Source organism: Talaromyces atroroseus, assembly GCF_001907595.1.
Source record: "Talaromyces atroroseus strain IBT 11181 chromosome Unknown scaffold_10, whole genome shotgun sequence".
Classification (NCBI taxonomy): domain Eukaryota; kingdom Fungi; phylum Ascomycota; class Eurotiomycetes; order Eurotiales; family Trichocomaceae; genus Talaromyces; species Talaromyces atroroseus.
The window spans coordinates 1,455,520-1,468,811 of record NW_017971442.1 but is presented as its reverse complement, the minus strand read 5'-3'; the positions used below and the strand labels follow the sequence as shown (position 1 = coordinate 1,468,811).

Here is a 13,292-nt window from a genome sequence, read left to right as displayed (position 1 = left end):
GAATGCTGCTGGCCAATAGGCACCGTCAATGGCTCGTCTCCATTCAACAATGCGCCTCATTCAACATCAGAAACAGATCGATCTATTCAAAACTGCCGCGGGATGTTTCAACAAGACAAAGCGATCTATAATTACTTGGACGTCCCGCTACATATATAAATATGCCTTGACGAACATTATTTCACTCATAACGTCAATCCTCTTTGTTCAGAGAGTTGCCTATTTTTGCCTATTCTCTTTTCCTCAGATATTCTTCACATTGCATCTAGAAGCTCAGCTCAAACTGGCAGTTGGAACCAAATGGCGCCCAACATAAGGCTTCAGGAAATCTGCCGATCCCAGCGGCACACCCTTCATACGCAGTATCGAGTAAACAACCTGTAGATGAAAAAAGAAGAACGGAAGCCCATACGAATACAAATACTCCTGAGCATTCGCATCCAAGCTATTCCCCTTCATCTCCCCAGCCCTAAAATCGATGCGCACCCGATTCTCGGTTCCACTGTTAAGTTGATCCGGAGTAAAGGTGTCTAGTAGGGCAATAGTCTTCTCGCAGCGCTCAATCAGTTTCTCGACGGTATCCTCATTGTCCGGCCATGACTCGATAGACGAAATGCCTGTCACACGGACCATGGATGCCTTGGCGATGTTGGATGCGACTTGCACATGGGCTGGGAGTGGAAGCATGTCTTCGATCAGGGTTGCCTTGATGATTTCCTCGGTTGTTTTTGCGCCATAGTGCTCAATGGCTTTGGTGAGGATGTTTTTGAGCACGTTGAGTCCATTTTTGAAGACGGGAACGCTGGCGTCGTAGAGAGGGGTGGCCATGGTGAGAGGGCTTTTGATGAAGGGCTTGTTTTTTCTTTCTTTTGCGTGTGAGTTTTCCAGCAGCAGCAGGGGATAGATGGACGCTTTTATTGCTTCATCTTATCGCTTTGGTCAGATGCTCACTGCTAAGTTATCAATGTTGATTATAAATCAGCGGTTGAGATTAAGTTATTTAACTTAACATAGTTACTGGTTAGTTAGTAATCCAATGATAAAGTACCCTCGACTATCTTATTGACAATGATTCTAGAAGTTTCTCCAACGGATGAGGTTGTGAATTTGTAGACGAAGATAATTACTCGAAATGTCGTATTACGTGTATCAAGGCAAGTTGGACATTGGGTCAAATTCGAACTTCAGGAAAACCAATTCCATGGCTTGCCCTCGAGGCAAATAAACGGTGTTGATCAACTTGATTGTATCTAAAAGTAGATATTAATATCAGATAAAGCACAGGCCAAGGGTTGCTCATGGCCGCCTATTCCTAATGAATCGGCGGGGCTATTATATATATATATATGTGTGTGTGTGTGTGTGTGTCGATAATAAATAGCAAATATTAATGGAGTAGACGCCTTGTAGACAAGTAAGCGCTAGATGCTTAATTAATACGTACTGAGCCTCATACGTAGAGATGGATGAGGCTCGGAACGCTCCTTCAGACTCTGAGAGTCATAGCAGCCCACCAAGGTAGTTGGAATCATCAGAACTCACGATTGACACCAGCTTGTCTACCCAAAAATACACGGTACAGCGAAAAACCAGGCCGATAGTCTGATACTTGGCATTGTGCACCGTGCGGCCAATCACAGCTCGTGCGCCCGTGTTAGTCAGGGGCGTAATTTACGGTGTGTAATACATATATGGCGCCGGGGTAACGCTCCTGACCAATCACACGGCAAGAAAGAATATCTGCTCTCCTTGCTTTCGTTTATTCAATCTGCCCTCGACGTGTCATACGCCACGGTGTCGAACAGACAACCGCTGTCTGCTGTGGCGGATTAGTCCTTGTCCAGAAATTAAAATTAAACTAGACCGCAGTGGCTCTGGCGGAGTAACCTGGAGGGGCTTAAGTTCCTGGAGGTCAGGGCTAAGGCTTTACTAGTAGTAACTTAGCCCCTGAAGTGAGAATAATTAATTATACGCATTGTCAGTCTGTTGGATAGAGCCTTGTCTTATTTTTCTTCCCTTTCTCTCTTATTTCTCTTTTCTTTCTATGGAATAAAAAATTTTCATCATTCAGCAATCCCGGTTTGTCGTCGTCGTCGTCGTTGTCGTTGTTGTTGTTGTTGTTGTTGTTGTCCCCCCCCCGGCCCGCTCTTTCCCATCATCGTCACTCGCTCTGAGCTGTCTGCGTCGTGCAGTGTCGGGCGGTTGCCGTTGCTTTTTCCCTCTTCAATCTGAACTCAAGCTGCATGGAAGAGCTCAAGACTTTCGTTTCTTTTCTTTAATTTCATTTATCCATATAAATTTATACAAAAACCCATCCATTCCTTAGCGTCAGGTCGTGACGGGCCCTTGACATCAGTCACACCCTCATCCAAAAGAAAAACAAAACACCGGAAAAAAAAGGAAACCTCCGCCAGCTTGCTATGCGCCTACTCCTCGCCAACCGCTGAACAAAGGAACAAAGGAAAAAAAAGGACATCCCATTAGAAAAAAATAAAAAGACAAATCGAGGATGCCCTTTTTCTCTCGAGTCTTTCGGGGCAAAGACTCCAGCGCCAGCAAGAAGGCCGCCAAACAGACCGCCGCTGAAGACACGCCAGCCAAGCCCAAATGGACCGACGCATATCAACGCACCGACGTTGCGGCTGAGGAGGTGCAGGAGCTGCTCCGGGGATGCACGCAGGAATTAAAATCGCGAGGTATGTATCTCCAGTGCATGCAGAATTGGCTCGCTGTGTGTGGGACTGACATTGTCCAGGTCTCGACATCCCATTCCTTCTGCTTCCCTTCCGGCCGAGTTCCGATCCCAGCGCGGCGCGAACGTTTATTCGAAATTTCTTCAATGCGGAACAGAGAGGAACCCCGATTCGGGGCGAGGCGCTCTTGCAAGAGCTACGGTTGACGGAACCAATGGTACTATTAAATACATCTTCGATCTGGTTTGGCGCGAAGGAATATTGGGGCTAATAAGGTCGCAGGTTCTGTGCAGTGTCGTGAAATGGTGCTGGAGTAGACTCCCTGGAGGAGTAGTCACCTGGGAGGCTTATGAGCTCTTCAAAGTCGGAGAGCAAGGTACTTTTCGTGATCCATCCCTCTACCCATCCTACGTAAAGCTAAACCCGTTCAACTAGATTCGGACCTCGCCCGCGACGCCTTTAATACATTCATTCCAATCAGCGTGGATTCCGACGCTCGTACCAAGATTATATTCGATTTTTTCGATCTACTCTCCGCGATTGCTGCCCATGGCAAGTCCAATGGACTGGGCGGACGAAAACTGTCGAGATATGCCGGCTGGTGGGCTTTTGAGCACCATGAAACCGGCAACGGGTTCGAATCTTCTTACAAGAGTTGGGCTACGTGAGTGTTTTTTTGGGGAACTATCACCGTCCTAAAACCCACTATATCTAATGCCATATTTAGGGCTGCCGATGCCACGAGTCATCTTTTCTTTGCCTATCTGCGCTCACTCTCTCCAGACTCGGTCCGCGGTGTCAACGGCATCTCAGCGCTTCCCATTGCTCTCCAGTCTCTGGTGCAGGCCACTGAATACCCCCCTCAAACTCCGAGTTTGCTGCAGTTCTCAACGACCAAGGTCGTGATGATTGTCGATACAGTCTCTCCAACACCATTCGCATTGTTGCGCCGTGCAAAGAATTTTGAATACCGGGATAGCGACCGCCATCTCCAGGAATTCACCGAGTTTGATGATCCCACGCAGGCGTTGACGGACGAATGCCAACGAGTCCTAAAAGCGATTTCAACGATCAATCAATCAGCGGTGTCCACCACCAAGACCTCGACTAGCCTGCGTGATGCGTCGTGGTCTCGTTTCGAAGACATGGGTTTCGGCGCTTCAATAGACTCAGACCACGATGATGAGACTGACGACTTGACGAGAACTGGTCCTACGGAGCTGCGCTCTGCGCCCCAGTCTCGCACCAACGATTTCGCTCGCCCGACCACGCCATCCTGGGCCGACTTTTTATCCTCGGGATTCGCAGACGACTCCTCCGTAACCCGTGGACCAGCATCCCTTTTACTGCCCCCTGACAAAGTTTTGCCGCCCATTGGAACGGTGCGAGGCCAGAGTTCGCAATCCCACAAACGCACGCTAGACACCGAACCAAACCTGGAACCAGGAGAGTTAGCTAGCATTACCGTCCTCGATCTGGATGACTCGTTCTGGTGGGTCTGGATAAGCAGTCTGTCAGGCGAGGAACCTTCATCTCGAAAGGCTGTCTTTGGAAGATGTGCGTTGCTCGAGACGGTGATTAGCGGAGCCAAGTGGTTGGTGCTAGAAGAACAGGTTAAGGGAGCCGCCTCAGAGCCTGAAGAAGGAGCCTACATTGTCGAGAAGAAGCGATTCTTTAGTTTCTCAACGAAGAAGAAGCTTACCCGCAGCAAGTCCACTGCAAAGGGGCCGCTCGGTAACGCACCGTACAAAAATAGCAGTAGCAATAGCACTGCTCGTGCTAGCAAAACAAGCATTGGTCCAGATCAGCATGCACGTATCCAAGCTGCGGCAGCAGCTTTGCAGCGAAAACAGCGTGAACAGGAGGAAGACCAGCAGCGCGAAGCCAACGGCCGTCGAGCTCGGAACGAGGACTCGTATTCGACCAAGACTAACTCGATCATGACACAATACACGGGCTTGATCCCAGAAGCGTCATCGGCGATGAAGTGGGCACGACACTATGATAACCATTACGACAAGGACCAGCTGAGATCTGCCTACCTTAGTGACAGTCGCGCCGGCACCGGTGCACCCGCCGAGTCCTTACTGCCGCCGAATGGACAGCGATCGATGTCGAATCTTTCCCAAAACACTCCCCAGTCCGAGAAAGCCAGCAACAACGCAACGAAATCCCTGCCATTGCCTGTTCCTCCTAAGGATTCGCCCAAGCCCGCCAACGACGACGCCGCCGCCGGATTCCCAGAGGCTGCTGCTGCCAGCACACCGGAAGCTGAGACGAAAAGGGAGGCGACAGACGACCAGCAAAAGAAGCTCAAAAAGAAGCCGGTTGCCAATTCAGCACTCAAGGGCATCTTCAGCAGCACGAAGCAGCGGGCGGGTGATGATTCTACGCCCAAGAAGGAGATTGGCATCGACCCGTCGGCTGTTGCAGCGGCACGGGCTGCTCTTGAAAACAAAGTCATGTCTCAGGAATCATTGCCGCCAAAGTCTCATACCACAGGCCGTTTAACCAAGAAGCCGGTTCCAGAAGTTGCTATACCTGCTGCCAAGCCTGAGGAGCCAGCTGTCGAAGCCGTGTCGCCAATTTCAGCGCCAGCAAAGAACGAAGTCAAACCGGCCACGAAGACCTCAGAGCCCGAAACTGCATCACCGACGTATAGCGGCCCCCCACGCACTCGCCGCGAAGCTGAGTACGACGCCCTTTCCCGGATCGACACCAACGAGCAAGCAGCGGCAGACCGAGAGTTCTCGTCCTTTGATCAAGGGCCATTGACCGAGCAGCCAGCCTTTGTACCGGAAGAAGAGAGCCCCGTCACGCCCGTTGAGCGCAGCTTCCCCTCCGAAGACAAGGACAAGGAGACGGTAACGACTATTACTGCTGTTCCAACTCGCGATTCTGCAACGCCGACCGGCCAAACGCCAATCAAAACGGGTGGCAGTCCAGATACGACGGCTACTGCCAGTCCGTCATTCCAGGATCGATGGGCGCAGATCCGCAAGAATGCGGCTGAAAAGGCAGAGAGGGCCAGCAGCGAGGAGATTCACAGCCGGACCAGCCAGGCAGACGATGGAGACACGAGCGGGGAAGAGAGTAAGTTTATCCATGAGTATACTGTCGACGAACTGGAATGAAATCGAACTAACGTTTGTTTGTGTAGCGATTGAGTCTCGGGTGGCTCGCATCAAGGCGCGCGTTGCTGAGCTGACTGGCAACATGGAGGCGTCGCGGTGATCATCACTTCCAACCACTACCAATTTCGAAATTACGCTTGACGAATCGATTGAATGATCGTCTGTCTTTTTCTTCAATTTACCCCTATTTTCTTGCTTAATACTTCTTTTTATATTTTTTTTTTTCTTCTGTGTATTCTGATTTCTACAATTCCCCCTTCAGTTCCGTCCGTTTAGTGCAGCAGTGCAGCTCGAGATTGATATTGTCTTATATCAACATACCCTTTTAGTTTTTAGTCTTACTCGTCATCGCTTAGCTAGATAACAATTCCATTGATGCAGATATACTACTACTATATGTATGGACCGGACAGTTTTAAGGTATGCACGTGGCTGGAGGTTAACTGGATTAAGGCCTTCCCTTGCGTCCAGCCCATCCAGGTACATTTATTTAATTCTATTAACGATCAACACACACTGCATGATAAGCATTTGATGTGCCTTGTTTTTTTTTGTTTTTTTTTTTGGTTTCTTTTCTTTTTTTCTTCTTCTTATTGCTTATCTGCCAATCACACAGGGCCGCCTCCGAGCCCGTGAGCGACGGTCAGTTACGTACGGCCTGACGACTGAGACACCTCAGCCACCGTCCACCATTGGTCGGCCCGGCCTTTGTACGCGTGGTCCGCGGCCAGGAAAATGCTACAAAATCTTCTCCTTCTCTTCTCTTCTGTATCCTCCTCGAATTCTTTTGGCCTGGAACCACGCTCCAGAGAGCCTGACTGCTATACACTCAGCGGACTGGATAAGGTGAGAGACACTTGACAAGACATAGTATAGTGCATGTCAGACTGACCGCCAGCCTCCGCAATTATCTCTTATCGCAGGACTGCACAGACACTGTCAGACAGCAAGCAGACTATCGTTAATCGCTGGATCGATATAATATATCGATAGACCTATCTCATCTACCTCTGGGACCTCTTCAGGAGTCTCATATCATATCGATATCCCTCTTGGCACACGCTCAGTCATCTCGACTGCTGCTAATTTCGCTCCACTGGGTCCGCACTTACTACTACTCATAATCTCCCCAAAGGCGATCATCGAGCCTAGTTAGTGCCTTGCCTTATTAAGCAGATTTTTTGTGGAAACAACGTGAAACAAGGTTGGAAGGCAATAATAATAATAATGGACCCTCCCACGTCTCCCTCTTCCTCCTCGCGCCCGCACCGCCGCGGCATCAGCTTCAGCGGCAAATCCGACAAGTCTCGCCGATCCAGCAATTCGGGCCCCAAGGTTTCGCTGACCGAGACCGCCGAGGAGAAATATCGTCGCTCGCTGCATACCAAGGCTGATCCGACGCTCGCGATGAGTGAAGCCCAGCCAGGTTTGTTCTGCTTATCTTGACCTTGCGGTCAGCTTGCAATTGAGCTAATGGATTGGTGACAACTAGCCGTCGTGGCCCTGGAAAAGTCGAATTTGGGATCGCTGCGTTCGATCCAGCATAAGGATCAGTATGGGAATATTATCAGTATGTCGATGTTCGACCACGGACTTCTTTTTCAAGCGCAAGAAAAGTAAGAAATGGTGCTGACTATGATCTAGCGGACCCTGACCTGTCCAACCCGACCCGTCCGCGATTCGAGAGGCCTCTGGACACCATCCGATCGTTTGAAGCTGCAATTGATGGGAGCTACCATAGTCGTCGCTTGTCATACGTGACGGGTTTGTGAATACCTCGATTTTGATCTCGTACATCAGGCTGATTCTGGTTTAGAGGCATCTCCGAGCCGACCTGGCAGTTACTACGGTAAGTCTACGCGCAAGCCTTGAACTATGAATCACTGAAACTGACTCGTACAGGCGGCAACGAAGCAAACGGCTACTCTCAAAACAACAATAACAACCAATATGGCGGATCACGCTCTAACCGTCCGCGCCACGGAAACAGTCGCATAAACTCGGAGTATGCCAACTACGGACCAGGACAAGGACAAGGGCAAACCTTCTACCCAAACTCCACCTACCAACAATCCAGTGACAATTTCACCGCAAACTCCGGATCCGCAAACACGGATCAATGGGGCAATGCGACAGATCCCAGCTCGGTCAGTAGCTCGTTTGATCGATTGCAGCAGCAGCAGCAACAACAACAAAAATACGGACAGGACTACTCCTACAATAACAATTATAATGGAGGCGGTCCGCCGCCACCTCCTCCGCATCAACGACAATCGTTCAACCAGAGCGGCGGCGGGCCTGGGGGTATTAACCCTGCGCTCCCGGCGCCTGTCAAACGGACTATGGATGACGATAAGAAAAAGCGCGGTAGCTGGCTCAAGCGGAGGTTTACCAAGGATAGGGACTGAGTTTTCTTGTCCGACATCAGTACATACGATATACATACCCCCCTTCCCTCTCTCTCTCTCTCTGTGTGTGTGTGTGTTTGTGCTATATTATGCGATGCTATGAATTATATGTCTGTTATTTGTCTTTGGTGGGATTAGTTAGGTTTGGCTCGGTTAATCCCGGGGGCGTTCTACTGTATACTTTCTATACATTACATATCTGATGAACTGTTTATCTTCAACCCTCAAAAGCCGATTCAATCAATACCCAGTAAATTATCCTAACGTATCCTAAACTAACCAACGCACATGATATCATACCATTATCCAAATCCGTAGCATACATAATAACTGTATATAAGATCTTGCATTACTTCCTGCCCAACATCTTCTGCTTCAATTTATCCGCCAACCCCGTCGGCGTCCCCGTCTTTTTGTCCTTGCCTTCATGCTTATGGCTCTCGTCGAGATGGACATTTCCTTGTCCGCCGCGCTACGCATTCATACACCCATTAGCCAATTCATCATAAATCATCGATAGATACCTGGGATGGTGTGCATACGCCAGTATGATAGTCCCCATCCACGCTATTCCGTATCGCAATGTCCGGAATCACCTCGCTGTCGTGCGCCGTGCCCGGCGTCGAGGGCCGGATGTGCGGTGAGCCGATGTTTCCTGCGCCGCCGCGCTGCATACATACATACTGATCAGCTTTTTTTATCTTGATTATTGGGAGGTTATAGGGGGGATTGCATACACCAGCAGAATAAGCGCCATCGCCCTGATCGCCTGTCGGCCCCGAGCGCACGATTTCGCCGTCCACGTACTTGGTTGAGTCGGCGCCGATGTTGCCCTGGCCTATCATTCCGTATTAGATTGATTGACTGCATGCGCAGAGATAAGGATATCCGTATATAATGACAGACCTCCACGGCCGTGAGAGACGATGGGCTCTTTTCTGGATTCTTGGGAGCCGGACATTTTCTTTTTTTTTTTCCTAGCGGATGATGGGTGTACAAGTGTAGATACTAGATACCTTTTATAGGTTGAGAGCCCTGAGGGGTGTTTATTATATAGACGCGGGCTGGGGCGATGATGTTATCGCTCAGGGCTTGGCTCAGATCGCTTTTTAATTTGTTTTGATGCTTTCGGTGCTTGTGATTGGCTGGGGCGCATCTTGGCGTTTTTTTTTTTTTTAACTGGTATATACTTTTTACTTTTTAGGGAACTGTTATTGTATTTTTTTAGTCGGTGTATTTTCGTGTATCTCGACGTATTTATTGACGTCATGTGCCTTTTTGTTATGTGTTCGCTACGGTATGATATGTATGTATGTTACGGCCGATAAGAATTGATGACTAAAATCGTATCGTGATTTGATTGATGCCTTGCTAGTTAGGCTGAATTCTTGACTCTGGACACACATCCAAACACTAACAATGACTAACGGTTATTTCTTCTCCTTCGACACCTGCCCACCAGTCGTCGGTAGGCCCATGAAGATCTTGAACGAGTCGTATCTGCTTCTGTCAGTACCAGTCATCACGACAAGAATAGAGGGGGCCATACATCATCCATTGCAATCCGGTCTGAGGTATCAATTAGCACTCATACCATGAAGAGCGGGAGCAAGAGAGAGAGAGAGAGAGAGTATATACCAGAGTTCCAATCATCACAATCCTCACTGCGAGCCCATTCCACAAACCGCCGAATCCAATGTCCTTATAAATGCGCGACATGGCCGCGCCAAACGCCTCGCCCGGCTGTCGCGACGCATTGAGCTTGCTCACCATTACATCAGCCGGATGCGACACAATCGCGCACAGAATACCAGCCAGGTAGCCACCGGTAAACGCAACGCCTGTCTGCTGGGCCTTGCCGTAGTCCTGCTTCTTGCCGGGGAGATAGCCATAGATCATTTCGACGATGGTCTCGAACGAGGCAAACTTCATCATGGTGTAGGGGATCTGCCGGCCCCAGAGCGGGTAGAGCCCTTTAAACAGGCTGTTCGACGTATATTAGCATTAAACACAACCAGCTCAGCTCAGCTCTGCTCTCTAGAGTAGAAGGCGTACCCCCCAGTTCCCTCTTTGGCAACAATCTTATTGATGCCGTCAAAAGTGCCCGTAGCAAATGGGGGCATGCTCGTCTGCGTGCGCACTTTGACGGCTTCAAACGGACACAGAGCAATGTCTGCGAAGAACTCGGCCGAAGCGCTGGCTGCGAGATAGACGCTCGTCTTCCAGTGGACGGCTCTCTCGGGGCCGACTAGGTCACTGTAGAAGGACTTGAAGTACTCGTAGCCGCCGTATTTGAAGGCTCCTTGTGCCTATTCCAGCTGAGCCAGTATACCTAGGTTGTATATATATATATACATATATAATACAAAGCGAGAAAGGGGGGGGGGGGGGGGGGGGGGGAGGGGGAGGACATACGGAATACCCGAAAAACGTCGGGCTCCAGCCAGTGAATACACCGCGCACACCTTCGACACGGTATATGGTGCGCCATGCTTCCACATTGCCCTTGTACAGGCCAGGGTCAACCTGGCGACGGCATTTGACCAGGTCCAGCGGGGTGACCGCGGTGTGAGTCAGGCCCTGTGTAGTTATTTATATATTACTTCTCTCTTCTTCTTCTCTGTGGAAGCCCCCCTTGTTTATATTATACTCACGCAAGCCAGCAATCCACCAAACGTGCACGCGGCATAATACTTGGGCGAGAACATCTCAATGGTCCCCGTTTTGGCCTGGGCCTGGCTACTCATTTTCTCGTAGGCCTGGCCGGTTTTCTGCTTGACGTCGTCGAGGGCGCTCCACGCCATGAACGGCGGCCTGTTAGTAATCTGCATCGTTTCCTGCGATGGACGAGAAGACATTTTTCTTTTCTGTTGTGCTGTATATATGTGTGTATGCGTGTATATGTGTATATTATTACTGATGGGTTTATAGGCAGCAATCGCTCAAATATCAAGCGAAAGACTCCACGTTGTCGATGGATGAAAGAAAAGAGATACAGTCGTGGTGACGTCTTCAGGTGGCAATCCGAATTCGGGTTGTTGTCCGCCCGCAGCGCCAAGCTTCTCCTCACACAAGCGCAAGCACAACCTGCACAAGCTAGCTTTTCACGCCGAGAGCTTCGACCTTTCACTCAAGGAAGAGCAATAACTGCTGCTCGACATGGCAACATACTCATCAGTCGGCGCGACCCTGGCCCGCGAAGATCTCACGGACCACGCCGCCGCTTCCTCGACGCAGAATCTGCATTCGTGGTCTGGCAAATATCGCGGGGTACGTACTTGCTCTTAAGAACAAGAGTGTAGTACATATCATTGAGCATACTAACGAATATAATGATAATAGGCCACCGTCGAAGACCTCGACCCCCCGCCAGCCCTCTCCGTCTCCCCCAACGACTCCATCGCCTCCGCCCAACTCGCCGCCTACGAGCGCGACTACAGCCATCTCACCGTGATATCCTCGAGCACACGGGCGCTAATCGGGTACTTGAGCATCCCGCGCTTGAAGACGCTTCTCCGCGAGGGCAAAGTGCAGGAATCCGACCCCGTCAAGTCCGCCATGCAACGCTTCAACCGCAAACGCTCAAATGTCTACCAGGTGATTACCATGGACACGCCGCTGGAAGAGCTGGAGCGGTTTTTCAAGGGGGAGGCCATGAATCCGCCAAAGGAAGGGATGCCGGCGGCGCATCCGACGACGGGTATGGGCGCGCAGGATTTCGCGATCGTGACGGATCCAACGAGGAAGTTTGTGTTGGGTGTGGTGACGGAGGGCGATTTGCGGGAGTTTGTGAGGAGGAGGCCTGCTTGATTTCTATTTTGCTTGATACCCTATACTTATATTATATTCATTGAAAAACAAAAATAGACGAATTGCATGCCACAAGTAATAAAATACATCCCTTTAACTCTGCCGGAGATTGTATGAACCTATTGCCCCTTCTTCTCCTTCCTTTTCGCCTGATCCTCCTTATCCTCCTGCCAGGCCACGACGACATACGCAATCAGAACCACATTGGCCACTAGAGCAGCCAGACCACCTGCAAATGTGGCGTTTCCTTTTGCATTATCAGAACGGGACCTGACTGTTGGACACATGGAAAGTAAAGTGTAAAGCTCACCACTGAATATAGTCTTGATACTCAAGAAATACGCCCCGAGTGGAGCGCAAATCATGGCAAATGTGAATGCGAGGAGTTTGTAGATCGTTTCTCTGCATTTGTGTATATATATGTATATATACTTGGTTAGTTGTACATCTCAGCTAAGCGGAGAGAACGCACGCTGGCACGGCGGGAGATGTATCCGAGATGGTATTGTCTGATACATCTGGCTTTTCTTCGCTCGAGGCTGAGCTGGGAATGCGTCGATTGGGGTTGGAATGGCGACCGGGGACGACCATTTTGGTGTATCCTCTTTTTGTAGTTGGGTATTGATGGTGGTTTTGGTTGTATTTCAGTTGAATTGATGGCAGAATAATTGATGATGCAAATGTGGTGGAGAGCTAATTTGTGGAGATGGATGTCGCTGATTGGTGGGATCCCATAATCATATAACATAAGACATTGGGAACTACGACGAACTGCTGACGGCAATCTACTTTTTTTGAAAGTATCTAGTCTACTTGAATGAGATATGATAGCTGGGTATCGGAATTGTATGCATCAGTACAGTATACATGAATCGGAAACGCTGTCTCCGGAGCTCGCTCATGTCGGGCCAGTCATAAACGAATGGCACAGCAGAGGCATTGGTTTTTTTATCATATTTTGATTTTTTTGTTTGCGCAGAAGAAGTATTCCTTTATAACACAGAGATCCCCGTAAATAAATGCGAGAAGATAAAAAGTCTCCGCTGTTTTCTGCCCTTTTTTTTGCCTTTCCTTTCCAACTCCATCAAATCACCGTCTCATACCAAGCCGTAGCATAGCAGCAGAGCAGAGCATCTCGCGGCCCAGTACGACGGAATAACCTGTGTGTATATCGGTAGGAGCAAATAAATTATCTTTTGAAAAAAGATCTTATTTTTTGGTGTGTCGAGAACCCGCCCTCATTACAT

General features: G+C 49.5%; 6 protein-coding genes across 6 annotated transcripts; 2 read left to right on the top strand and 4 right to left on the bottom strand.

The window, feature by feature from the left end:
* Positions 1-273: 273 nt before the first annotated feature.
* UA08_07311 (hypothetical protein) lies at positions 274-828 on the bottom strand (the record flags this gene model as incomplete). Its single annotated transcript, XM_020262239.1, has 1 exon — positions 274-828. One exon carries the CDS (start codon positions 826-828, stop codon positions 274-276), a length of 555 nt encoding a protein of 184 aa, XP_020117744.1.
* A 1,681-nt stretch (positions 829-2,509) lies between these two features.
* On the top strand, positions 2,510-8,235 carry UA08_07310 (hypothetical protein; the record flags this gene model as incomplete). The annotated part of the gene is made up of 14 exons (XM_020262238.1): positions 2,510-2,696; positions 2,756-2,910; positions 2,976-3,069; positions 3,129-3,357; positions 3,421-5,786; positions 5,854-5,923; positions 6,241-6,247; positions 6,444-6,673; positions 6,821-6,978; positions 7,032-7,253; positions 7,320-7,397; positions 7,472-7,591; positions 7,644-7,676; positions 7,730-8,235. The coding sequence occupies 14 exons, from the start codon at positions 2,510-2,512 to the stop codon at positions 8,233-8,235; spliced, it is 4,455 nt and encodes a 1,484-aa protein (XP_020117743.1).
* A 349-nt stretch (positions 8,236-8,584) lies between these two features.
* UA08_07309 (hypothetical protein) lies at positions 8,585-9,196 on the bottom strand (the record flags this gene model as incomplete). Its single annotated transcript, XM_020262237.1, has 4 exons — positions 8,585-8,707; positions 8,760-8,918; positions 8,973-9,073; positions 9,142-9,196. The coding sequence occupies 4 exons, from the start codon at positions 9,194-9,196 to the stop codon at positions 8,585-8,587; spliced, it is 438 nt and encodes a 145-aa protein (XP_020117742.1).
* Positions 9,197-9,435: 239 nt separating this feature from the next.
* UA08_07308 (Mitochondrial phosphate carrier protein 3, mitochondrial) lies at positions 9,436-11,093 on the bottom strand (the record flags this gene model as incomplete). Its single annotated transcript, XM_020262235.1, has 7 exons — positions 9,436-9,443; positions 9,654-9,735; positions 9,785-9,804; positions 9,921-10,219; positions 10,291-10,544; positions 10,651-10,815; positions 10,890-11,093. 7 exons carry the CDS (start codon positions 11,091-11,093, stop codon positions 9,436-9,438), a joined length of 1,032 nt encoding a protein of 343 aa, XP_020117970.1.
* Positions 11,094-11,394: 301 nt separating this feature from the next.
* UA08_07307 (hypothetical protein) lies at positions 11,395-12,045 on the top strand (the record flags this gene model as incomplete). Its single annotated transcript, XM_020262234.1, has 2 exons — positions 11,395-11,505; positions 11,578-12,045. The coding sequence occupies 2 exons, from the start codon at positions 11,395-11,397 to the stop codon at positions 12,043-12,045; spliced, it is 579 nt and encodes a 192-aa protein (XP_020117971.1).
* Positions 12,046-12,164: 119 nt separating this feature from the next.
* Positions 12,165-12,636, bottom strand: UA08_07306 (hypothetical protein; the record flags this gene model as incomplete). The annotated part of the gene is made up of 2 exons (XM_020262233.1): positions 12,165-12,447; positions 12,518-12,636. The coding sequence occupies 2 exons, from the start codon at positions 12,634-12,636 to the stop codon at positions 12,165-12,167; spliced, it is 402 nt and encodes a 133-aa protein (XP_020117964.1).
* Positions 12,637-13,292: the final 656 nt, after the last annotated feature.